At 40.0% G+C, this 26,133-nt stretch overlaps 1 protein-coding gene across 1 annotated transcript in view; it reads left to right on the top strand.

Annotated features, from left to right (window-relative positions):
- Nucleotides 1-1,785: 1,785 nt before the first annotated feature.
- The window catches only part of Grm3 (glutamate metabotropic receptor 3), an 86,363-nt gene continuing 62,015 nt past the window's right edge, over nucleotides 1,786-26,133 (top strand). Inside the window, exons 1-2 of the mRNA XM_038315552.1 lie at nucleotides 1,786-2,253; nucleotides 18,934-19,789. Coding sequence (XP_038171480.1) covers nucleotides 1,786-2,253; nucleotides 18,934-19,789 — 1,324 coding nt within the window. The remainder of the gene's footprint in view (nucleotides 2,254-18,933; nucleotides 19,790-26,133) is intronic.

Raw genomic sequence — 26,133 nt, 5'->3', positions numbered from 1 at the left:
ACACAAAATAGCGCGCGCGCGCACACACACACACACACACACACACACACACACACTCTGCCTGCTGAAAATCATACCTGCATGTGCCATTACCTTTAAAAGTCACATGCTGATTCCCCTAAGATGTTCTTTTCCTCGGAGTCCTTTCTCAAAAGGCAATTAAGTTTCCAGCTGTCTATAACATTTTCTATGAAGAGTCGATGTCAAAATCCCTTCACACTCAAAAAATGTCAGTAATTTTTAAAGATACATGGCAAACCTTCTTTGAATTAATTATTCTCTCTGATTAGGCAATAAAAGTGTGCATTTATAGAGCAATTCCTGTATCTTCGTTATTCGTCATAACGATCAGTATCTTTTGCCTCCTAGTGATGGCACTTATACTTCAAAGAGAATTGTACACAACATCAAAGGAACCAGACATTGATGTGTAACCACAGTTTTAAAAAATAGCTCTCCGGTATCAACTCTGAAAAGAAATTATTGTCTTAAGAATTCCTGGTGCCCTGTGGCAGAGGCTTGAGTTTCCTGTGACTGCTGTCATCATCATAGAAATTGACACCTAAACAAATGAATTTAACAAAATTCAGAATAGTCTCTGTTTCGAGAAAAGAATTCATCCATTGCCCTCATGGTGAAAGTACCAGAAAGCTGGACTTTAAAGGGAATTGCTCTCACAAGAAGAAAGAAATGTCAGAAATGTTGAAGTAGTACTAAAGGAGGCTGTGTGATGGAGGACTCTCATTGGTTAATAAAGAAACTGCCTTGGCTTTTTGATAGGGCAGGATTTAGGTGGGTGGAGTAGAAAGAACAGGATGCTGGGAGTGAGGCAGACACCATGGGCAATCATCATGCCTCTCCTCTCTGGGTCAGATGCGATGGAGCCAGCAGCCAGGTCAGACATGCTGAATCTTTCCTGGTAAGACACTAATCGTGGTGTTACACAGATTATTAAATATGGGTTAATGAGGATGTGAGAGTTGGCTAGTGAGAGGCTGGAGCTAATGGGCCAGGCAGTATTGAAATGAATACAGTTTGTGTGTTGTTATTTCGGGTGTAAAGCTAATCGAGTGGGATCTGGGTGGGATGAAAAGCAGGCCTGCCCGCAGCTCTCACTACAGCTGTGGCTTCAAAGAGGTTGGCCAGAAAGATTCTTCCATTCTCATGGCTAACTGGAAGAGTGTTGAAAAAAGTGAAGTGGGCAGAACTCTCAATGGCAGATTTCTGGCTTGAAAACCTAGATACACATATAAGGGGACATTTATTACATGCAGACTTTGTGGATGTTTGAGAGACACGTGACTGAAACTACTCAACAAGTAATCAGTGTTGGAGTTATATCTCATTGAAATGGTAGTTCAAGCCATGAACACAGGAAAGTTGGCATAGAAATGGGGAGGAGAAACTGGGGGTGAGGGGTAGTTATTAGATTTGAGGTGGACCCAGAAGCAAAATGAGAACATAAAGGTAGTTAAGTATTAACAGGAAGATAATAGTCAAAATTTCAATAAATGTCAACTAAAATAAACTCCCAATTTGGTTTGTCCAATTTAGGAACCCATCAAAGATCTTACTGATAAACATCTATATAATTATTACTGTTTTTAAAAATCATTTTTGTTCATATAACTTTTATCTCTTTAGGAATTTGGTGAAGGGCTCTTTTAGCCCAATCCTCCCTTATTTGAAGGACAGGCCAAAGAACCCACTTGGAAATGAGAGAAGACTAACAAGCAACATTGGCTTCACCCAATGATATCTCCAAGAGATACAGAAACCGGATTCATGAAGATGTTGACAAGACTCCAAATTCTTATGTTAACTTTGTTCTCAAAGGGATTTTTACCCTCTTTCGGGGATCACAACTTTATGAGGAGGGAAATTAAAATAGAAGGTGACCTTGTCTTGGGTGGTTTATTTCCTATTAATGAAAAAGGCACTGGAACTGAAGAGTGTGGGCGAATCAATGAAGACCGCGGTATCCAACGCCTGGAAGCCATGTTGTTTGCTATTGATGAAATCAACAAAGATGATTACCTGCTACCAGGAGTGAAGCTGGGCGTTCACATCTTGGATACATGTTCAAGGGATACCTACGCATTAGAGCAATCATTGGAGTTTGTCAGGGCATCTTTGACTAAAGTGGATGAAGCTGAATATATGTGTCCTGACGGATCATATGCTATTCAAGAAAACATGCCACTGCTCATTGCAGGGGTCATTGGTGGCTCGTACAGCAGTGTTTCCATCCAGGTAAGACTGATAAGTGCTACTGCAAACAGCTGTGTCTCTTTTCTTTTATGTGGCAGGAGAACAGCATTAGATGGTGCTAACAATTTTATCAATGGATGGTATTAATTTAATTTTTAGTTTCTATGGGTATTTAATGACATGTTTTAATATAGAACATTCAACCACTGAAATATTGAAGTATGAGATAGCTACAACAACAAAATAAACTGCCCCCGAGTTTAGTGGCTTAACACAACTATTTATTAATATACAGTCTGAAGATCAGCTAAAGTGGATGAGTGGAGACTCAGTTATGAGTGATTCCTCTCAAGTTGTCTCCTTTCTTCTTCCTGTAATCAGTGATCTAGCCTCAGAAAGACTTTAGAGTGATGCTCAAGATGTAACAGGATGCAAGTACAACTTAAGTTCCTCCCAAACCTCTCTGCTGTATCATATCTGTTGCTATTCCATCAGCAGACACAACTCACAGGGCTCAAAGTCAAGGACTAAGAGTGCCCTGCCCATAATACAAATGATGCAAAGTTACATAACATGGTCCTTCTAAGTTGAATTATATTCATGCTATCAATCACAAGAAGGTATGGTATCTCTGAACTCTATTTTTCACACAATTTTTTTGTTTTTTTGTCCAGAAATTGCAAATACAAAGAATTTCTCAGGGAAAGTATATTCAGAGAAGCCAAATTATGACCAAAAATTAGGGAGAAAGAATTTAGCACACAACATAAATTAGATAAAAAGCTGATAACTGCTCTCATAACTTCATTAGAAAAAGAACATACGCCTCAGATGCCTGCGGTGCTCACTCACAAAGCCACAGAATCTTAGAGCTGAAAGGGCCGAGAAGTCATCCAGCTCAATTTCCTCATTTTCCCAATTCCCCTAAAGACTGGCTGCACAAAAACTCCCATCTGTAGGTGGAATGAGAGCTAGACCTTCAATTGATCTGTTGTGCTCTTTCAGCTACCCCATATGAGTTCTATATGCTAGTTGAAATTCAATTTTTGTTTTGGTGGGAACACTAATGTCACAGTAATCAAAGGCCATGATTCTAAGAGGAGCCATACTCTACCTCCTACTAAATTACTATAATCAAAGCCCGAGCATTAGAGGAAGAGATAGGATATGTTCTTTATATGTCACAATTTTGCTTAAAAAGACTCTATTTGAATTGGCCTAGCCTTATTTTTATATTCCAGATTTGTGGCACTTAAAATTCTGTGTATAATTCTGTGCTGTTCTAAATGAGCTATTTCCAATTTCTTCCCTTCTTTAGAGCACATAGTCATATTATGAGTAATTTGGATAATTGGTTTTTCATAAACATCCTTTAACTTTATTAGAAGGGTAGAAAATATTGCACATCTCAGAGCAGATCATGTAAATTTTGCCATTCCTTTTATACTTGAGTCCAAAAGAGGTGAAAATTTCTGTTTGGAGAGGATAAATTTGAAGGTCTACATCTGACACACTTCGATAACAATTTCACCAGCCAAGTGTCAAACATTTTCCAAGGACACTCAATAAAGGATTGTGTATATGCTGTTTGGGACATTTGTTTTCCCCTGCAGTAAATTTTAACTCTGCATGTGTCCATAATCATTTCTTATAACTATTTAACAAGCTACCTTACAAATGTTTGTCCTATTTGACCTTGTTCTTTTGATACTGTGCACTCTTCAGAAGAAGTCAGGCTAGTTTAAGGGGAAGAAAAGATATATGTGATATATGTATATTTAAAAAAAATCCCATATATGCTATCAAGAGAAGCCATGTCTTCCTTATCAAAATGCCTGATTTGCTACTGTGTTCACTGGCTGTGAGCTTAGGACCACTGTGGAATAATGAGGAAGTGTTCACGGTGTACACAAGGTAAGAAATAAAGATGGCTGACGTGACAGACATTGTGCGGAAACAGGTAATCAGCCCCATATGAAACAATGTGAATGAACACAGCATCTTTGCAGGCTAGTCAGAAAGGCATGACAAGCGTCCGTGTGCAAGGAGACAAAGATTTCGCTGAAGAACAAGGGATGAGCTTGAGAGAAAAGGACGGGACACGGGGTTCTGTTCTTTGTAGGAATTTAAAGCACTTCTGAACATTACTAAGAGAACATCTCTGGAGCTATACGTTCCCTGAGCATCTTTCATGTCTACCAACCTCTGCTTCCATGACTGCTGTGGTCATACATCCTGGGGACTGGTGACAGCAGGAAGCTGGTAGTACTGCCCTAAATCTTCAAATACGTAGATTTCCTGAATGGGCACCAACGCTTGAAGTGAAAGAGAATTAAACTAAGTAGAAATAAATGAGCACAAATCCATCACATGGTTTTCAATGCCTACCATCTAATTTTAGCATCCAGGCGCAGACCAGTTTCATGTTGAAAACACACAATTGAGAGAGGATCTTAGACAGTCACATTCTGCATTTCCCTTCTGTGATTCCCTCAGCTGTTTAGACTTTGTAATGTTCCTGTCTTGGTGACTTCTGCATTGGTATGAAAGAGGGATCTGACAGAGACAACCATGTAAGATAAAAGATGCATTTTATCTCACGGTTTCAGAGGGTCTTCGTGTGTCTTGGCGGGGGATTCATGGCAATTTTATGCCTCTGGGAACGTGTGGTACAGGCTTTCCCATTATGGTAGAACAGGAAGCAGAATAAGTTAAACCAGACCACGGGGCAGGCCTATCGGTACGTAGGGGTGACTTCTGCCAGCTAGGCCACACCCCCTGAAGGTCCACAGCTTCTATAACATTACCAACTGAAGTATAAGCTATTAAAACTCAACCCAGTGGTGGACAGTTCCAATTTAAACCTTAACCAGTCCTCTATTTAACCTGGATGACTTTATGGTCAAAATTGCTTCAAAGAGGGTTTCCTCTCCAGCTTCATCTTCTCATTAAAGGAGATTCTCCCCAAGGCAGTAAAGGAGGCACCTCCCGCGATGTTAGCAACTATTAGGCGGTGTTAGCGGAAAGTATTTGGAATGCAGGATTCTTAATGACTTGCTGGGTTAAGCTCTATCACCATCACCGAAGACCTGTATAATTATTCTCCCAATGTGCTCATTAAGGACACAGAGTGGTAGTCCCTTTATAAACCAGCCAAATTGATTTCTTAATTCAGTCATCAATGAATGCAGGCATCCAAATACTTCTACATGAATAAACATACTTAGGGGATCTATCCATGTCCTCCAGTGAGCAGGTTTCTTTTCAAAGCATCGTGAAGACTGTCCTGGTGCCCTCTATAAACCTCCAAGACTCTCACTTCGGGGAATAATAGAGTGTTTCAAGAAAAGATTTAGATCTATTGCCTTCAGCTAGGCAATTGTCTTTATGGTACCTACTTAGAAGCAGTGTTTATGTTTGTGACTTTTCAAATAAGCTACCATTAGCTTCTGAGATGCCCAGTCAAAATGTTCTTCCCTGGGATGTTTCTAAACAGTTAGAAGACGCACTGTTTCCCCGGCTAATCTTTACCATGGGGAGCGTCTTCTACTCGACACATGGCAGGTGGACGGCTACTGCTTTGCCCCTTAGTGCTAAAGTAACCGCCAAAATTTGAGATTTGGGTTAAATAACCTCTAAAAGTTGAGCTCTTAGAAAGTGTAAAAGTTTGCCTTGAAAGAATGTGTGCGTCTGCTATCAGTAGACAATACAATATGAAGAGGTCAAAAATAATGATGAGCAAATAATAATAATAATAATAATAATAATGGCGTGGAACAAGAGAAAGATTTTAGTTCTATTTACCTATATGTCTTACCAAAGCTTACTCCTTCATCCTCAGCTCAAATTCTGTCCTCATTAAGAAATCGTTACTAGGCTCCTTCTGATTCCTTCAGTTCCAGTTCATTGAATGATTTGTTCATTTACATTTCTATTAAGGAATCTCATGCCTTTCTCTGTATGTTGCCAGCACCTGAAATAAGCCCTCTGAAAGGCAGGGAGTAAATGTTTCCCACAAATTCCAAGAATTAACATATGATAAACTGTTACATTTCCAAAACATGGAAAGTCCCAAAATGAGTCTTGGATTGGGGTCACAACCATTACCCTCTACACTAGACCATAATAAGAACTGAGCTTTTTCCTAAAGTGGAGAACTGAGTGTCATATACAAGACAGATGAGGAGCGGGATGAGTACCCTCCTCTCCCCTGTCGCTACAGCAGCCACAAGATGCCTTCATCTGAGAGCTTCCTGCAGGCTAACGTACCATTGGTTCCCAGACAGACTAGTCTAAGACTACACCCGCCTGGATGACTGGAACCACGGCAGAGAAATTGAGAACCCCATCCTGGCTTTCACTTGGCTCTGTGTGGTCTCTCCACAGAAAGATTATATACAGAGCTGGGCCTGGTGGTACAAACCTGTAATTTTGGAGACAGGGGAAGGAGAATTGAAAGTTCAAGTGCAGACTGAATTACAGAATGACAATCAAGGTTAGGCTGAGCAAATCAGGAAGGATCTATAGGAAAACTGAAAATAAGTAAACAGGCTGCAGATATAGTTCCATGGTAGAGGTGTTGCCTAGCATGCATCAGGCCCAAGGTACAATCAATATATAGCTTCAGAAGACCTCTTACATGCCAGACACTCTGATACTGTTTATTTGACACACAGGGAAAGAGCACGATTCTGTTCTCGCGGGAGACAAAGGGCAGCACTAAAATTTGCTTATTAACTTATTAGCTGAAAAACTAAAACGAGAGCTGCATTTAGTGAGCTAAATGTTGCAACTGCGTTTATGGCAGGAAACAACTAAGTGTTCAGTGTGTCTCTCTAGAAAATATTCAACACAGTGATTGAAATTCTGAGTGAACCTGCCTAAGAGCTTTTAACCTCTCACGTCTAAGCTGGAGACATCAGTACTTGGCTCACAGAGCTCATTTTTCAACCTATTCATTTTCGTTGTGTTGTGTTTCTTTCACCAACTCTAGCCCAGTCAAGAGAAATAGTTTTAAGAGGAACCTAGATGCCAAAAGATGGCACCAAGCAGAAATTCCAATAAGTTTGCGACACTCCACCCCTTTGTCCAAAGCATATACTCATCATTTCTTCTCACAAGAAAGCTCCAGAAACATCCTACTTGAAAGTTGTCTCAGTCACTTTGTTTCCTTCTCAGAATTCCCATTCTAGAGCAACCTAGCAATGCTGATTGTTTTTAAACCATCTATTGCTCTTCCTAGGCTTTACAAAATAAAGGGCAATGGTATTCAAGGGCTTTATCACAGGGAGGGAGGCACCAGCAATAATAATTAATGGTGCTTTTGCTAACATTGCTTTATTGTAGAAATTTCTCTCCAGGGGTAATTACCTAAGATACACTATATTCCCTTTTTCTTTGAGGTTAATTTGTTCCTTAATTAATTCCCCTTCTGTTCTATATTTATTAGGAAACTAGTGAGAGAGGCTGCCACCAAGACCACTATGCATAGGGTGTAAATTCATAGAAAAAGAATACCCTTTGGCTGTGAACCATCTTTATACTACAGATCTCAGTCCTTGATGGACATCATGGGATAAAAAGCAAAGAGCAAGAGACATTCCTAAAGTGTTAACAAATGCTTTGTGACTATAGATTACTAAGTAAAATGGTTGAAATAAGACTCCTGACACATTTAGCTAAACCTAGGAAATTACTGTTTTAATAATACAAAGTTTCCTTTTTGAATTACCATTATCTATGCCCCCTTTCAATGAAATCAATATATACAAGTTGCAGTATGTTAATACAGACAAAGTCAGCCCTTAGCAGTTTATCATGATGAAAATCCACTGATTTAATGTCATTGAAGTGCTTTTTTTTTCTAATCCCTTTGAAAATGCAGGTGAGAACTAACAGCGTTTTTCCAATTAGTGACTTGGGGGATTTAAGCACAATGTTCCCCAAACACCTGCAGTTAAACTCTGAGCAAACTCTGATACTCCAGCCTGTGTATCAGTGGGACTACAAACACTAAAATTATAATGTCGCTATTTTTGACAACACCACCTGGCTTATTATGGAAATCCCTCTGTTACTGGTGACAAAGTCTTAATTCTTGCCAGCTCTTTGACTTCATATCCAAGGTTGGGAAATGTAGCACAGGAGAAAATACAATAGCAGCAATACTTTCAAAAATGAGGTTCTAAATATAGATCAGGGTTTTTTTTCTGCCAAGTGGTCAGAAGGGTAAAACATCTTGAGATATTTGTCACCAATTACTACCGTTGAACAGGCCAGGTGTGCATCCCAGGATGACATTTGGGTATGTCACCTAGTACCCAGTGATTTTTCTCCGTGGAATACAAACTGGGCAACTAAACTCTCTCAAGGTAGAAAACATGCAATAGAACACATGATATACAGTTTGTGGAATTTGTCTATAAAAGGCAAGGTTTGATTAGCAGTTAATGGACAGATGGATTAATCACACATTACCTTTGTTCACAAAGTAGATTTTCAGTATATCATTTGGATCAAATTTGAAACAACGTAAAAATTAAGGTCAGCAGACACTTCAACTGCCAGAGTGGGCTATTTCACACTCTTCAACGATCTATAGTACAGAAAGTCTTGTCTGATCTCTTCTGGGCTGTTCTTAGGAAGTTATTTGAACTTTTAAAACTTTTCAGCCTTCCCACAGCTTCCAACAACTATTGTAGCTTACAACCTGCTTCCTTCCGGGATGGTGACCAACCAATGGCACAAACCAAAGAATAGGTTTCTGAATGATTACTATCAACCAATTGAAGTAAGTTTTAAGAGAGCTAATTTCTTTCTCCAAAACCTCAATCTCAATACATCCATTAAGCTGTTCAGAGTTCCATGGAATTACATGCTTTCCGGCCATCGAGAATTCAGTCCACACCAGAACAAGTGTTCTTTGAGGCACAGGCTCTCTGATGACCAACCAGATAATAATAAAGCTAAAGGCACCCTCCCCACTGTTTGAGTTCTCTCTTCTACCCAAAGGCCTTGCCCCTCCTATCACTTTCTGGAAAACCCCTACTTCTGCTTCAAGTTCACCCTTAAACATTATGACCTGCCTTATCACATCTGAGTTGCTCTTTGGTCTGGGCTTTACGTTTGCATTTCAGAATATGATCCTTTTATTTTTCTTTACCTACAAGGGAGGCAGTGAGAACATAGGTTTAATTTTTGTTTGTTTGTTTGTTTGTTTTTTTAGAAAAATCTACATTTAGAAAAATGCCATGAATAGACATCATCTTTGCCACCTATAAAGGGTTGTTTTTTTTTTTACCTTAGGCAAGTCAGTAAATTAAGTATTTCCCATATTTTGTTATTTAATCCATATATAATTTCATAAATCTAGAATTATTTTTATTTCCTTTTTACAAATGATGAAACTGACGCCTAAAGAATTAAATGATGGGCCGAGCTGTAGTGGTGCACGCCTTTAATCCCAGCACTCGGGAGGCAGAGGCAGGTGGATCTCTGAGTTCGAGGCCAGCCTGGTCTACAAGAGCTAGCTCCAGGACAGGCTCTAGAAACTACAGGGAAACCCTGTCATGAAAAAAACAAAAAAACCCAAGAATTAAATGATGCCGCCTAAATTCACAGAGTTACTGAGAGATGTAGCTGGGATTAAGATGCTAGTCTGGTCCTCGGTACTGAACCACACTACACAGTTCACTACTTTTGTGCTTTGCTCAAACAATGCAATTAAAAAAGAAATCCCGAATAACATAGCTCTGTTCCCTCTAAATGACACCATGTGTATCCCTTTTTCCCGAGTTAGTGCAGGACCTCAAAAATGACCAATCCAGTTACACAATCATCAGGGTATCATCCTCAGTTCCCCAGAGTTTTTCACTTCTGGTTAGCAACCAGAATCGCTAAGAATGTCTTTTTATTAATGATTATCTTTGTTATATCATTGCTATACAAGTAACTTTGGGGGCTTAAGGAAAACAGCTCAGGTTAACTTGTGACTCTGTTAAATTTTCAAGAGACATTCCCCAAAATCAATACCTAAGGCACAGAAGGATGTTTCTGACATGTCTTTTGGTGTTCGGCACCCTGGGAGTGCATTTGTAAGCCTAACTGCTCAACATAATTGTTGGATAAGATACCGCAGACCCTCTTGCTGCTGTATGGAACCCAAACCAGCTCAGTTTCGTGGATTCTCCTGAAAATTAACTCATGGAGAAAATTTAATGCTTCTTTGGGTAAAATGATTTTTTATTATATAACAACCTGCTAAGTCTGAGTGGGAAATATTCCTGGGATAGTTTTATGATAATAAGGGAAGAAGACAGACCCTTCAGTGGGGAGTGGCATTGTCTCAGCAAAAACACAGACCCTTTTTTTGATGTCTGTCTTCTGAAACAATAGGATTCAAGGAATCTTTCTTGCTCTAAATATCTTTTCAGTCTGATCAATAAGCCATGAGAATCGGAGAACAGAGGAGCTCCACGACTCATCAATCCCTTGCTTTTAGATGAGGAAAGCAAAAGCATACGATGATCCAGATTTCAGACCACAGATGCTCAGTGTTAGGGACCATCTTTAAGGGTCTTTTTCTTGGGATTTCCATGGACCACCATTGGGACTATGTCGAGATGGAAAATGGCAAGAAACATCTTTGACTCATATGTTTTCAAAGCCCCTGGAATGCAAACATGGGTGACTATTACATATTGAGCAAACAAGAATTCATTATACTTATCATATTATATAATTTTCTAAATTAAAATCAACCCTAGTCTTTTTATAATTTTTTATGAAAAAATGTTTCCAGATGTGCTACAGATAATGTGGCCAGAAGGAAAAAAATGACGAATCCATTTTTGCAATAACAGTATGATTGGCACCCTTTATGGGCAGCAAACTCATGTGATGTGAACAGCTTGAATTCCTCAGGCAGTTTCTCAACTACCAACCACCTCCAGTCCCAGTTTAAAATACAAGCCAATCTGGTCTTTTGTACAGCTAATAGTTGAATTTGATGTGTCTGAAAAGGAGGGGCACTGGGGTTTCTTGACCTCCCAACTTCTAGAACGTTTTACCTGGCCACTGGGCTATGAACGGGCAGATGGTTCAAAGTGCTGCCCTCAGTGGTTCTCACCCGGGCGCTATCTATAAGCATTTAATTAAAAGAACTAAATAAAACGTTCAGCTCTGCATGTGTTACAGAACAATTAAAGTTGTAGGCTTATTCTTAGAAAACAGCCCCAAAGAGATATGGACTATTAAGAGCACAGAACAAAAGGCAAACCTACTGAGGTTATGATTGTTAGTACTCCAGATTCCTGAGAGTGCAGCAATTCTTTCTTTTCTGAATGTATATTATAGTCCAGCCCTGCAAATAGCATCTTTCTTGGAAGTGCTTGGTGCCTCTTTCCATCTGGAATTTCGGTAGCTCAGCATCAGTCCACATAAAAGCCAGTTGCTGCTTGCCTTCAATATATCAACACAGACTCAGAAGCCAGTGCTATGAACGTTCTGAAGATAATTCCCATGGAAGAAAATCACATTACCAAGTACTTAATTATACAAGACTCTGAAAGTGCATGGTCTTTGTTTGTTCTTTGTTTTGTTTTTCCAAAATGGCATTATGTTGAGCAGAAGGCCTAAAGAAGGCCTAAAGCTTATGTGTGGCATATCAGGGAGAATCTGAGCAAAAGGAATGACCACAAGACTTGACATGGGTGTCACAGGTGACTCAGAATATTTCTCTTTTTACGTAGCATGAAAAGAATGGCAGACACCCTGGAGTATTTCCCAGAGTTGATGTTCTTTTGTTCTTCATGATCAGAGTATCACAAAAAAAAAAAAGACTGCCACCTAGAATTTAAAAAAAAATCCTCTGACATTGACAATTGTCAAGAGATACAATTTCCAGATAAATAAAAGCTTGTATTTTTTTCTTGAATCAAAAATAAATGTCAATGTATTTATGACTTGTCAGTCTACAATGAAAACATACTTCACTTCCTAGTTCTGGATAAATTCAAGGCCCCCCAAAATGTAGGTTCCCAAGTAACTTTGGGTCTAAAACTAATGTGAGTCAACTGGATGGAAGGTTCTATGGTGATGTGCAAGATATTCATGAGTATGGCAATAGGATCTGGACATTTCTGGTACCTTCTCCTCAGCTGCCCAAGGAACTATCTGGGGGTGTCTTCCTGAACACCTGGGAACCCCTCTAGAGTCAAGTCTCTGCCAACCCTAGAATGGCTCCCTTAATTAAGATATATAATTTCTTGTTCCCATATCTACCCTTCCTATATCCCAACCATCCTATTCCCCCAAGCTCTTCCCATCCTCCACTTCACACTTTTCTCTCCCCATCCCCCCATCCCCCAACATGACTGCCCAAACATGAACTAAAGAAAGACCACAATAAATGATGCAAAGTGCATAGGATAAAGCCTACAATGCCTCAACCCTACACAAAGAACTATAGGCAATTGAGGAGTGCTGAGAATGGGGACATACGGCTTCCCTGGGGATGAGCACACCTACTAGTTAAACAGACACTTAAGCAACATTAGTCAGATTGAGCAGGTTATAATTAGGGATGCATATACATATATGCATGCAGTAAAAAATGATGAAAACAGAAGCCATGAATTTGAAAGAAAGCAAGGAAGGGTGTGTGAAAAGGGTTTCAGGGAAGGAAAGGGAAGGGAGAGATGCTGTAAATATAATCTCAAAAATGAAAAAGATAATACATCTCCAATAGGACAAAATCTGGGACAAAATTTCAGGAATATGAACCTTATTACTGATCTTAAGACTATTCTAAGAATAAGTGTTTGAGAACAGAAACTTAGTGACTAGGGAGACTAGAATGTTCTGCCTACTTCTGGTGAACTCAGAATTGAATGCCAAGCAAACAAAGAACCCATTAGTCCATCTTTGACACGTTAGCCTACCTCGTTGAACATTTGTGGACTGCAACCTCCAACTTTCATACAGAGAAAGTTTAACTTGTCTCATGTAAGTTTAAACCCAGAAACTTAGATCTCAGATGATGTAATACCCCTTTTTAGCAGAAAAGGAGCCTTATCCTCTGCAGAGAGCAGGCTCCGCCTTGGCTTTTCTCTCTGTTGACTGAGTACATTTTGAAAGTCACTTCCCCTTATGAATGTCAGTCTCTTGGCCAAGAGGATAGACGTTTAGATCACCTGCATAATTCCTTCATGCTCAAAAAATTCAATGATCTTGAAGATTATTTTTATTTTTCCAACAGTATTCATGAAAAATTTAATCCTACTTAGCTACGATATGCACATTTTTTTCCAAGCAGCTCTCAAGCTAGACATGGTGCTACATACTCAGAATCCCATTCCTCATCAGGCTGAGTCTGAAGAATAATTCATTCAAAGATATCTCAGTGACATACCAAGTTGGAGGTCAATTTGATATGTACAGTGAGACCCTCCACATAAAGAAAATATATGCTTTGAATATCTTTTAAATTTCTGCCTTGTATATCTAATTTGTTATCCAACTTCTCTTTTCCTTTTGCACAAGATGCCAGGTAATGTCATGAACGCTTTGTTGAAGTCATGACCCTACATGATCCTCTATGGTTCTTCATGGCCCTCCAGACTGCAATTCTTCTTCAAATGGTCCAGCCAATGCCCAAAGGGAAATGTACTCTTCCTGAGCCCATCCTGACTCCTAATGATTGCTTCGTTTATTTCTAAGTATCAGTGCCATATCTATTTGAACACTGGAAGCTAGAAAATTACCCAAACCATGCCTGAAATTTATGTCTATTTTTCTTTTATGTTTTCTGAATTTGTCTTCTTCCTCTTCTACCACACTTCAGTCCTTCCACTATGGATTTATGAAAATAATTCCATAATTTAATCTTTTCCAGAATTTTCCAGAATGCATTGATAGCAGCAAACTGAATATGATTTTATGAGCTTTTCTTACATTCTGGAGAGATTTGATGTGAGATAAATTATCCATATTATTTTTATTTACATCACCATTTCCATGTTAGAATGCATCTTATTGAGAAGTAAGTGGGGGGAGGGAATAATATTGGCATCCACTTTTAAAGACAGGGTCTCTCTAGGAAACCCATGCAAGCCTCATCCTCCCATTCTCTTGCCTTAGCCCACCCAGGTTCTGTGCTTTTAGACATCCATCACCATAATCAGACATTGCCTGTTACACTTACAAAATCTACTTCTTCAACCATTAGCTTCATTTCCACCTGCTGTGTCTTCTCTTGAAAGACAAGTCGGAGTAAAATAAAAGCAATAACAAACTCCGCTTCCATTTTCATATTCTGTTTTGTACTGTCCGTACTTCTCATGAGTACACGCTCAGTTTCACGCTGAGCACAGATACTCCCAACTCATCTATTCTCCCTTATTCCTTAGCCTCAATCCTCTTGTGCCTCCCATTAACCAGTGGGATTTGGGGATTATCTTCTCTTTCTTATGGAGACTATATTCTATAAATTATTTTTAAATCCTTCTTTCTCTCTTAAACTATATTGCTTAAATAATTTCTACTTATACAAAGGACAAATCTTTTAAAATGCTTTGGTCTAAAACATATAAATAGATCTTGGTTTTCCTCCTTCTTCTCCTACTAATAATAACAGGGTAGCTTTCTTCCAAGCTTCGCACTATATTTCCCCATCTTTAGAAGATGCTTCCTTTATCATTCAAAATGATGTCCAGTGTGGGAGTTTTCTTCACTTCTTCATGCTTTCTCCAAGAAACCATCTGGCCAGTTAGCAAGTCAAGAATGTTCTAAGAGCCCAGTTTTTCAACAAATGAGACAGAGAACTCAGCTGACAACACACTGGACATCTCTTGACCCCAATTTTTAAATCTTACATTAGAAAAAGAAAAGCTCAGGGGTCTGTGGAGAGGATCGGTGACTGGGTCACTAACCACATAAGCAGTAAACACAGAGCCTGGAAGAGAATCCCGAGAATCCACATGAAGTCAGATGTGGAAGCACACGTCTATGACCCTACCTCTCTTAGGGCAAGAGAAGAGCTAGAGACAAAAGAAGCCCCAGATGCCTGTGTTTATGGAAAGGTAGAAGTGAGCACCATCCCCTGAGGTTTCCCTCCATGTGTGTGCTGTGGCAGGCATGCATTGCATTCACACATGACCATGCACAAACAAGGAACACGCCTACTGACATCAGGTAGGTAGTGGATGATATACACCAAGCACTACTGCTGTTCCTCGATCTTGTGGTCTCTGTGGCTGAATATTTCCACACTTCAAGTCTCAAAATTATGCCCACACAGTAGAGGTATAGAGGGAGGTGGAAGAGCACAGTTGTGGTCCTGGAAGCCAAAGACTTAGTTTAGCATTTTGATTTTCTGCTATGCTCTAACTGTAAAACTATGGAAAGATTTCATGAGTTCATAGAATTCATTTTTGTACGTTGAAATGAAGATAATATTTATATCAAAAGGCCTTTATAAATACCCAAAAAGAAAATACATGTGTGGATTTAGACATACACACCTACATACAAGCACATGCACACACTTGTTGGGACTAACTGAGTCCTGGCTTTCAGCTGCTCTTCCCTGCTAGAACCTTCTAATTGAAGTTACTAGAAGCTGTGCCTAGCTTAGAGGATCAGAGGATGGGATTTTCAACTGTTGGCCATTGACTGCAGTGTATTTAAGCCTCCATGGTACTATTAAAGAGGGGCTTTTGGCACCAGTGTTGGAAGGTCTGTGTGTTGGTCTGTCTCTGTGTGTGTATTCTCAACCTCCAGCCCCTTGCCTGGAGCTTGCAAACTGGGTTCTAGCGCATAGAGTGCAGACTGGGACCGAGGTGCGCGGCACATACTCATTATAAATGGTCATAGATTTTATAAGTGGATCCATAAAAATGCAAATACCAAATTTTGAATATTGTTTTTTAGAAATAAGATTAGACTGAGGAGGGAGGAAAAGAAGAAGAGAATAATAATCTTTCTTCTATGGTATCTACTTACAAATTCAGAATTATTACTTTTATAACTAAGGAAACTAATTTTAAATGAACAGTTCACCATAATAAAGAGTATTTCGATACTTTACCTTATTATTAATTTGTTGCAAATGTGTTTATAATGTAAGTCTGAATAGCATTACTTCATATTATTGCTCCATGTTGTTCAATATAGATGACATAGTTAATATTGTACACACAAATTCCATCCTTATATCTTACCTCAGCAAGTCTGCTCATTTTTCCAGAGTTAACTGTAGCTCCCTTAAGCACACATGCAGGGGAGCATATACAGCCGCAGTAAAAGCAGTGGCAATAGTCAGTCTCTTATATTAGTTCACTGCTTTCTCAAGCAGCGTCAGCTAACCCCACATTTTCTCAGTACAGAGAATGTTCATGCTGCCGTTATGTTGGAGCTAACTCACTCTCTTGTGCAGCTCTTCTTAACCATAAGTTGTTCTCAGACACTCTGGAGAGGCAGACATAACGCCATAAGGATCTAGCAGTCAAAAGACAAGAACGTTTTTATCCTGAACACTTCCTTACCCCTTTGGGAGAAGAAAATTTCAACGACTTAGGAACTATGGCTCCTCACTTCCAGGAAATAATGCCTCTGGGTATATTTTTGTTTAGTTTCTTTCACTTTATGGCTCCCTAGAGGATTCAAGTTCTAGTGACTCCAACTTGAAGATAACATAAGAATTGCCTCAAGAAGAAATGTCCTTTCTTCTGCTACCCAAAATATCCAGGTCTCTGCACAGAAAGGGATTGCATCAGCACAGTTGTCATAGTGGCACGCAAGTCCAGTGGAAGTCAGGTACTAGGAGTAATCACAGTACCAATTCAGGGCCGCCAGCACTTGGCCTGGGTACCAAAAAGCGTCCCTGTGCTCTGACGGGTCAACGTAGGCATATCATCCCTGTGCTCTGATGGGTAGTGTAGGCACGTCATCCCTGTGTTTTGACGGGTCAGCGTAGGCACGTCGTCCCTGTGCTCTGATGGGTCAGCATAGACACGTCGTCCCTGTGCTCTGACGGGTCAGCGTAGGCACGTCATCCCTGTGCTCTGAAGGGTCAGTGTAGGCACGTCGTCCTGTCCTTAGCAGAGAAGAGCTACATTCCTCTGATACAGCCAACCTTTCGCCTCCATTTGAGGTTCTAATTTCTCCATTATTTGGTGTGTCACAGCTCAGATTTCGCGGCTGGAGGTAAGTGAGAGTTACTGGAATTGGGAAATGTTTTTGATCGCTCTGACTATATCTGTGTTATTCTTAATAGCAGGCCAGCTCTCCAATAACATGCTCTGTCGCTGTGTATAAACCTGGTTGATGGTTGATGGGTATTCATCAGGACTCAGATGTCCATGGCTTCACGTTGCTTCTGTTGTGCTCAGAACAGCCCATCTCAAGCTGATCTCCCTGCATGTCGTATGTAAACGCAAAACTTCACTTGCCAGAAGAAAATTTTAGAAGGACCTAAACTTATCCCAGGATATAGTCTTCAGAAATACTCAACTTGTTCGCTTATTAAAGTTGACACAAAGAGTTATGTAATGTGAAGTCCACAAAGACAACCTTTCAGAATTCAGGAAGAAAAAAAAAAAAAACCTCTTGTTTGATTGTTTTGTTTTGGGGACAGGGTTTCTCTGTGCAGCCCTGGTTGTTCTGGAACTCACTCTGTAGACAAGGCCTCAAACTCAGAGATCTGACTACCTCTGCCTGACTCCCCCTCCCCCACACACACACCCCAGAGTGCTGGGATTAAATGCATGTGCCATCCTGCATATCTTATTAGAATATGTATATAATATACTTTGATCTGTACAATTATATAATTTTTAAATTATCTACGCAGCACTCCTTGGTAAACTGGGATCACTTTCCTTTTTTTTTTCCTACAATAAATAAAAATAGTGAAATGTTGATAGCTGACTTATAAAAACTTTATTTTTTTTACTCAGCATAGGCTTTAACTATTTCAAAGTACTCAATCATTCTTAACAGGGCCATCAATACTTCTTCACTTGATTTTTAACCGAAAATATGATAGCATATTTGTATGCTTTTCTTTTATAAATTTTAAGAAAAAACAAGGCAAAGAAAAAGTTGCTGTGGTTTCAGAAGTTTATCAAATTATATACCTAAAACTGGATGATCGGAATAGAATTTAAGTAGAACTGAATTTTTTCCTTTGTCTTAACCCAGATAATAAATATCTAATTTGGACTGTCCATGTGGCACTCCGTTCCCAAATTAAACTCTTTCAGAGACTGCCATTTTTAGCAAAAGAGGGGGAAGTGAGAATTAAACACCGGGCTCTTTCTATACAGCCACAGCCAAGTTGTCTGAAAACTGAATTTGGCCACTTCTCTGAAGTTCATTGTCTGGCTGAACTATAGCAGGACCTCAGGAGCTTAAAACAACCACGTTCAGAGCCTCTGAACGGGTTTCATTAGCCTAAAATCTAACGCCGAGCTGAAGAAGCTCCAGTCATGATGACCTTTTATTTTTCTCGTGCCCTCCCCAAAACATACGCTACCTGCTTCGTACTGATTCCCCAATACCTAAACACCGCATCCAGAAAAGCATCTGGTTAAGGTCTCTAGAAGTGACCTCCACATGAAAAGGAAGCTGCTAACAGACATGAATGGTGTTAATATTTCTTATGCATAATCATTTGCTTGAGTTTCTTTTTTTTTAAGGTGCTTTCCTTGTCTCTCTGCTCAGGTGGCAAACCTGTTGAGGCTCTTCCAGATCCCTCAGATAAGCTACGCCTCCACCAGCGCCAAACTCAGCGACAAGTCGCGCTATGATTACTTTGCCAGGACCGTGCCCCCTGACTTCTACCAGGCCAAAGCCATGGCCGAGATCTTGCGCTTCTTCAACTGGACCTATGTGTCCACTGTCGCCTCTGAGGGTGACTACGGGGAGACGGGCATAGAGGCCTTCGAGCAGGAAGCCCGACTGCGCAACATCTGCATCGCCACTGCGGAGAAGGTGGGCCGCTCCAACATTCGCAAGTCCTACGACAGCGTGATCCGCGAGCTGCTGCAGAAGCCCAATGCGCGGGTCGTGGTCCTATTCATGCGCAGTGACGACTCCCGAGAGCTCATCGCCGCAGCCAGCCGCGTGAATGCCTCCTTCACCTGGGTGGCCAGCGACGGCTGGGGCGCGCAGGAGAGCATCGTCAAGGGCAGTGAGCACGTAGCCTACGGAGCCATCACCCTGGAGCTGGCGTCCCATCCTGTTCGCCAGTTCGACCGCTACTTCCAGAGCCTCAACCCCTACAACAATCACCGCAACCCCTGGTTCCGAGACTTCTGGGAGCAGAAGTTCCAGTGCAGCCTCCAGAACAAGAGAAACCACAGACGGGTTTGCGACAAGCACCTGGCCATTGACAGCAGCAACTATGAGCAAGAATCCAAGATCATGTTTGTGGTGAACGCAGTCTACGCCATGGCGCATGCGCTGCACAAAATGCAGCGTACCCTCTGTCCTAACACCACCAAGCTCTGTGATGCGATGAAAATCCTGGACGGAAAGAAATTGTACAAGGATTATTTGCTGAAAATCAACTTCACGGGTAAGCAATGACCCTTAAATTGTCTTCCGTGGTATAAACTACCCCTAACCAGACATCCCTGCTTTAGAAGTTTAGAGACACACAAAAGGGGGGTCATAATCTTAAACATCCCATAATGCAACGATAGCCTTTTGATTGTCCTGTTCATTTTATGACGACTTTCTTAGCTGCTACACCACATGGAAGTGGCTGGGTTGACGGTCCCACTGCGGTCACCGCAGAGATGGGGCCACGCTACATTGACCCTCTTTCTTGTTAACTGCAGGGTATGGCATGTATGATAGGGGTATTTAATCTTCCGTAGCAGAACTGGCAACTGTCTAAGGAACATGAATTCCAAGCTCTTCTTGTAGATGATTTGAGCAAAAGAATCTCATAACTGTCACTGTGGGTGAGAAAAAGTCACTTTTCCCAGAGCCTAATTAGGAACAGAATAGGAAAGACAACCAGACAGCCATGGTGACTCCCAAGCACCGTGGTCTATTTCTTCTGCAATACAAAAACATTCCCCTGGGGTTTTAGAAGTTGTGGGTTCTCTCAAATTACATTATGAAATGCAGCTTTCTCTGCGATCCTGAATAGAAGCAAATTGAAGACTGATTGAAGTCATTCTGATCAGTAACTGCGCAGTGCCTCCAAAAATAATATCGCTGCTTTTAATCTACTCCTAAATAGGACATAGATATTTCTAAATACAGTTTCACATTATTAGCATATTAAAAAAACACAGTCTTTAGTGTTGCATTCTCATTGAGGTTTGACGGCGCTGAGGAATTAAAGCCAAATTATAAAATAGTAAGTAGCATTTCTTTATAGTGATCAAGGGTGTTCATAAGCCTACAAGTCTCCCATGCCATTAAGCAATGATTCTGGTCTGCATGATCAATTTCAGTTCATTGTCTGCGTATTGGAAGTTTGTATGCTTAAGCCATATGTTCCAGAGCAATTAAAATCCCCACATTTCCTTTGCAGGTAGTCACCTAGAACTCATGTACCCTGTAACGTTGCTGAGAGTAGAGGGGGAGGACCAAGGCCATTGGCGTCTATCCCATATTTCCTGTATACTTCACAGAAGCCTTGAAACCAAGCACAAGCACGCCATGATGCAGTTTTGCCTATTTTTTGCTCTTCAATCTCCCCCAAGGATAAAAGTAAAGGAAGAAAGGCCCGCATACTTTTTATCCTTGTGGTGGAGACAGACGCTTACCTTTAGAATGGTTACAGGAAGTACTAGAGATTAAGTATTTCTTGTCTTTCATCCACACACTGTATCAATTCATATAGAAACAAACAACAGAAAGAAAAAAACATGTTATTAACAAACTACCATTCATCAGGTGGTGTTGGTGCACGCCTTTAATCCCATTGGGAGCAAAGAAAGGCCGATCTCTGTGAGTTCAAGGCCAGCCTGGTCTACAAGAGTTAGTTCAAGGACAGCCAAGGTTGTTACACACGGAAAGCCTGTCTTGAAAAACAAAGAGAGAGAGAGAGAGAGAGAGAGAGAGAGAGAGAGAAATAATACATACCATTCACCTCAGAATCTCTTATCAGTTTCTACTGACATCTCCAAAGAAATAAGAAAAGATCCTAAAGCCAATATCAAATGGTATCTTCCCTTCAAATATATATACGAACTCTCCATAAAGACATGATTCTTAAAGAATTATCTAGGTCCACACCCCACACCTGCAGACTACCTGTAAGATAAACATTCCTCTTTATTCTTCACACATATTAATTACCTCTGTTAGTCTATTTGCCCCTCACTTTGAGACTGTATACAACAGGTTCATTCATTAGCAATCAAAACAAGTGAAACTCAGATTTCAGAGGGCCTTTGCAAGGTAACCACACATTTTCCTTCTTCTGACTGCTTGGGTCATAAAAAGCTGAGGAAAGCAAAGAAAGAAGGCCACACTTAGACAAACAGAACAAATGTACCTTCATTTTTTCTGTCTTACTCAATTACCGGCTTCGATTTTGCAATTCTCTTTGCCTATGCAGACCTCCCCACAAAGTGCCATTCTGGCCTTCTCAATTAGTCATGCATTGCCCATCACTCTCCATTTATAAAGACAGTAGGAGACGGTAAGACAGATCCAAACTGCAGAAAACACAGGTAATTTAGACTAGCCACAAAGTAAATATGCATGGAAATAAGAACTGCATGCCACTAATGTATCATAAAGACACCAAGATTTTAAAATTACCTAAAAGGATATTTCTAAAAATAGAAAATTGATTATAGGAATCTAATCCTTCTATGAGAGGAATACATGTAGAATATAGATTAAGAATGTCATGTTGAGTTTATGGCAACCTGTGGTGTGTGTGTGTGTGTGTGTGTGTGTGTGTGTGTGTGTTGTATTTATATGTGTGTATTACTGTGTATGGTGTACACACAGGTCATGGGTGGTGTGCACTTGTGCTGGTAGGTGCAGATACATGTGTCTTATTGCTGTGCGTGTGTATGCATGTTTCCTGATGTCATGTGTCTTCCACAATTGTTCTCCATCTTATTTTTGAGACATTGAACCTGGAGCTCATCATATCAGCTCAGCTGGGTAGCCAACAAGCTTCATAAACCTACATGTTTCTGCCTTCTCAGCACTGGCGTTACAGATATACACCACCACCACACCTGGTTATTGTGTTTGTGTTAGATCCAAACTCACAGACTCATGCTTACATTGCAGGTATTTTTCTGACTAAACTACCTCCCTGGCCCCCTATAAATATGAATATGAATATGAATTTGGATAATATAAATATGAATATGAATAATATAAATATAAATGTGAATATAAATATATAAATATAAGGGGCCAGGGAGATAGTTTATGTATATATTCTAAAGCTTGGACTTAGTTGAAACATTATAAGCATTTACACAATGGCACTGACTTAATTGAAAATTGCCAAGGGAAATTCTTCTAATTTTGTTGACAGTTGCAAATCAGATGTATCTTAGGTTTCTTTTCTGAAAAAAATATCTGGTTTTCTTTCTTGCAAACTGACTCAGTGGAGTAGGCATTGTAGTCAACACTAAGCTAGGGCACTACCACACCTATCCAAATGGGTCAAAAATCCTCTCCTGACCATGTGCTACCAAGTACACCCAAGATCCTATAAAGGGAAAAAATACTATCAATTCTACAGCAACTAGGTTTTTATGTGACTTTGATCACATAACCCCTGGTGTTTTGCTCTGCTCCAACTAGGTAATTCCAGTGTTGGTCTTATAAAGTTGACTCAGTTTGGACATTTATTTTGCTCTATTCTATCATGTGGTATTACCTCGTTTCCATCTTGCACATCCTGCCCCTTGATTCCTCCTCTTCCTTTCTTTCCCTGAACACTCCACCTATACCTCTTATTTGCCATTCAGTTCTTTATTAAACCAATCACAGCAATATATCGTCACACACTAAACAAATAACCCACAACATTTCCCCCTTTGGTATAAATAAAAAGAAGAGGTTTTAACTTTAACACAGTTTTGTTTTGGTCTAGTGTCCTTGAAGCAACCAGACCAAAACAAAATCTCCAAGTTAGTCCAGGAAGACTGTCATATCTCAAACAGTGTATTAATAACTCTTAATGGTTAGAGTGCCCAAGAAATATCCTCAGGCAAAAGTTGCTGCAGTTATTATTCAAATTCTGGCATAATACAATGTTTGCATTTTATATCTTTATAGAATTTGTCTATATGTCTAATCCTGACATTTTGGTGTTCTTGATACGACACCATAATGGCTCTACATTAGCTAACTTTTCTAAGAAAGGGAGGCCCTGACATCTCATTCTTTTCTCATTCTACACCATTCTTTGCCCATTAATATGAGTCTCTTTATAGGACAGAGGTAACTTTAGCTAGTCTAATTTTGTTGTTGTATACACCATGTAATTGCCTGAGTATATTGTAGGAAGAGGCTTGTAGTCCGATCTGTGGCCAACTCTTCTAGCCCACCAAATCATGTTGACCTTTTTGAGTTTAATTTGTTTTGAGTACCTCGTTCCTGAGTAAGTACAGGGGCAGATGCTTCAATAGTCTCTCATAGCCTCATAAAGAGACTTCTGTCTTCTTTATGTATGCCACATCCTCCAAGGATATCTTCCTCAAAGCTAGGGGAATAACATGCTCAAGACTGTCCTGGGGAAACTTAGAAATAGCATTCCTGAGACAAGGCATAAATGATACCTAAGAGTTTTTTTATGAATCCAATATTCCCAAATTGTGCAAATATTAAAAGTCCCCCAAGTATGCAACAGGTGGAGATGAAAAGGCAAAGCTACGTCATGTGGGTCTACTTAGCTGGGTCTTGCCAAGCAGGTGTGTTGGCTTTATGAATTCTGCCATACCCATAAGATATGGCTGTGTCAAAAAACAACTTGTATCCAACCCCCTAAATGATGATAAACATCCAGGACACACCAAATGACCTATAACCACCACCCCACCTCTTGGGAATGTGAGTGCTGTGTTCTCCAGACTGGTTCCTGTTGTCTGGGGGTGATGACAATTTTAGGGAACCATGAGAAAATTGGAGCAATGGTCAAGTCCTGATAGGGATAACTGTATCTTTTGTTGTCCAGTTTCTGTGTGCTTGGAAAGTACAGGGCTTCCTTGAAGTCCTGGCTAAAGTAGTCTAAGAGACTGAACCATCTCAGCTAGCAGCTTTGAAGTTGTTTTGGATGCAGAATTTTGAGGAAACTGCTTCAGAGGCATTCTGAAAAGCTGTATCATATGGGCTGCTTGTTTTCATCAATGACTGGTCCTTTATTTCTGAAAACACACAAATTTTTAAAGGTAACACATATTTACCTGCATTAACACAAGTATGGAATGTGCAAGGTGTACGAGTGAGCTAAAGAGGATGCTTTTTTATGTTTAAGCAGGTAAAATACATATGTCAACTTTATAAATCCATTTGGACTGTATAATCAAACCTCCATTCATGCCATATGAAAGGATAAGTCATGAGAACTCTGAGCCAACAGGATTCCTCATGTCTCATCCAGTCTCAGAGCTGTTCCCATGTCCACAGACTGGCATATAATATGTCACCTGTCTTATAGTTTCTCTTGTTTTTTTCCCCTCATGTTTGTAGCCAAGATCCTCAGGAGATCTCCCCTGAACAAATCTGATCTTTTTTAATTTTGAATAGATCCATAACGTTTTGCTTACTATGGAAACCAAGGCATTATCTCTCCCCCAATGCATTATTTTCTGACTTCCATTCTGAAGTTAAGACATTCTGAAAATATATAGACTGGGTTACTATAAAGAATCCAGATACCCTGTGTATTTCTCATCTTTATGTGGCTTAGTGTATATATATATATATATATATATATATATACCTATATATATATAAAACTAAAGTTATATATATATACATATATATGTATATATATAACTTTACTCACTTTAAAGACTTTATTATTTTTAAACTCTTTAAACTATTTTTTATGATTGTCTATGCCAATTTTCTTTTTTTTCTTCAGCATCTAAACACATTTTTTTTTTTAAGTATATGGTACATTTTTACAAGTTTTCTGTGTCTGGACCTGGCTTTACTAAATGTCTGCAGTGCTCTGGTCCTCTGAGACAAGTCTTAAAAATGCCATGTCAGCCACTATGTGGCTCAGCTTAGCACATAGTGCTGGCACATGGTGGTGGTGACTGGCTCTAGCCCATGGGCAGCTAGCTGCCAGGAGCTGTGTTTCTGTGCACCACCAAGCACTGACCCGCCTGAGAGACTGAACGACTAGGAATGCACATCTTGCTCCTTGTCCAGAATTTTTCTTTCCTTTCTCAGGCCCTATATTTAGATAATCATGTCCTACGTTTGGTACCATATTAACAAGTCTTTTTTGGTCCCACCAACCAGCTCCCAAATAATGATGCAGAGACTTTATATTAATTATGAAGACTTGGCCTATAGTTTAGGTTTATTCCTAACTAGCTCTTATAGCTTAAATTAGCTCATTTATATTAATCTATATTCTATGATGTGGTGTTACCACTCTTCCACCTTGAATATCCTGTGTCCTCTCCATGTCTGCTGGGGTCTGCTGCCCCTCGATTCCTCCTCCTCCTGTCTCTTTCTGTCCTTGGAAGTTGCACTTATAGCTCCTGCCTAGCTATTGGCCATTCAGCTCTTTGTTAAACCAATCAAGGAATGTATCTTCACATAGTGTACAAATATCCCAGAACACCTCAGCAGTTCTCTTCATGGTCCAAACTAAGCATCTAGCCTGAATTTCCAGGATACCTCCAGATGCTTGCTTTGGTCCCCTCCTCACCAACCCCCACAACCTATGCTCTTAACCAACAACAA

This window comes from Arvicola amphibius, chromosome 18, assembly GCF_903992535.2.
Source record: "Arvicola amphibius chromosome 18, mArvAmp1.2, whole genome shotgun sequence".
NCBI lineage: Eukaryota > Metazoa > Chordata > Mammalia > Rodentia > Cricetidae > Arvicola > Arvicola amphibius.
The sequence above is the reverse complement of the archived record's forward strand: the minus strand, read 5'-3'. Positions and strand labels throughout refer to the sequence as shown.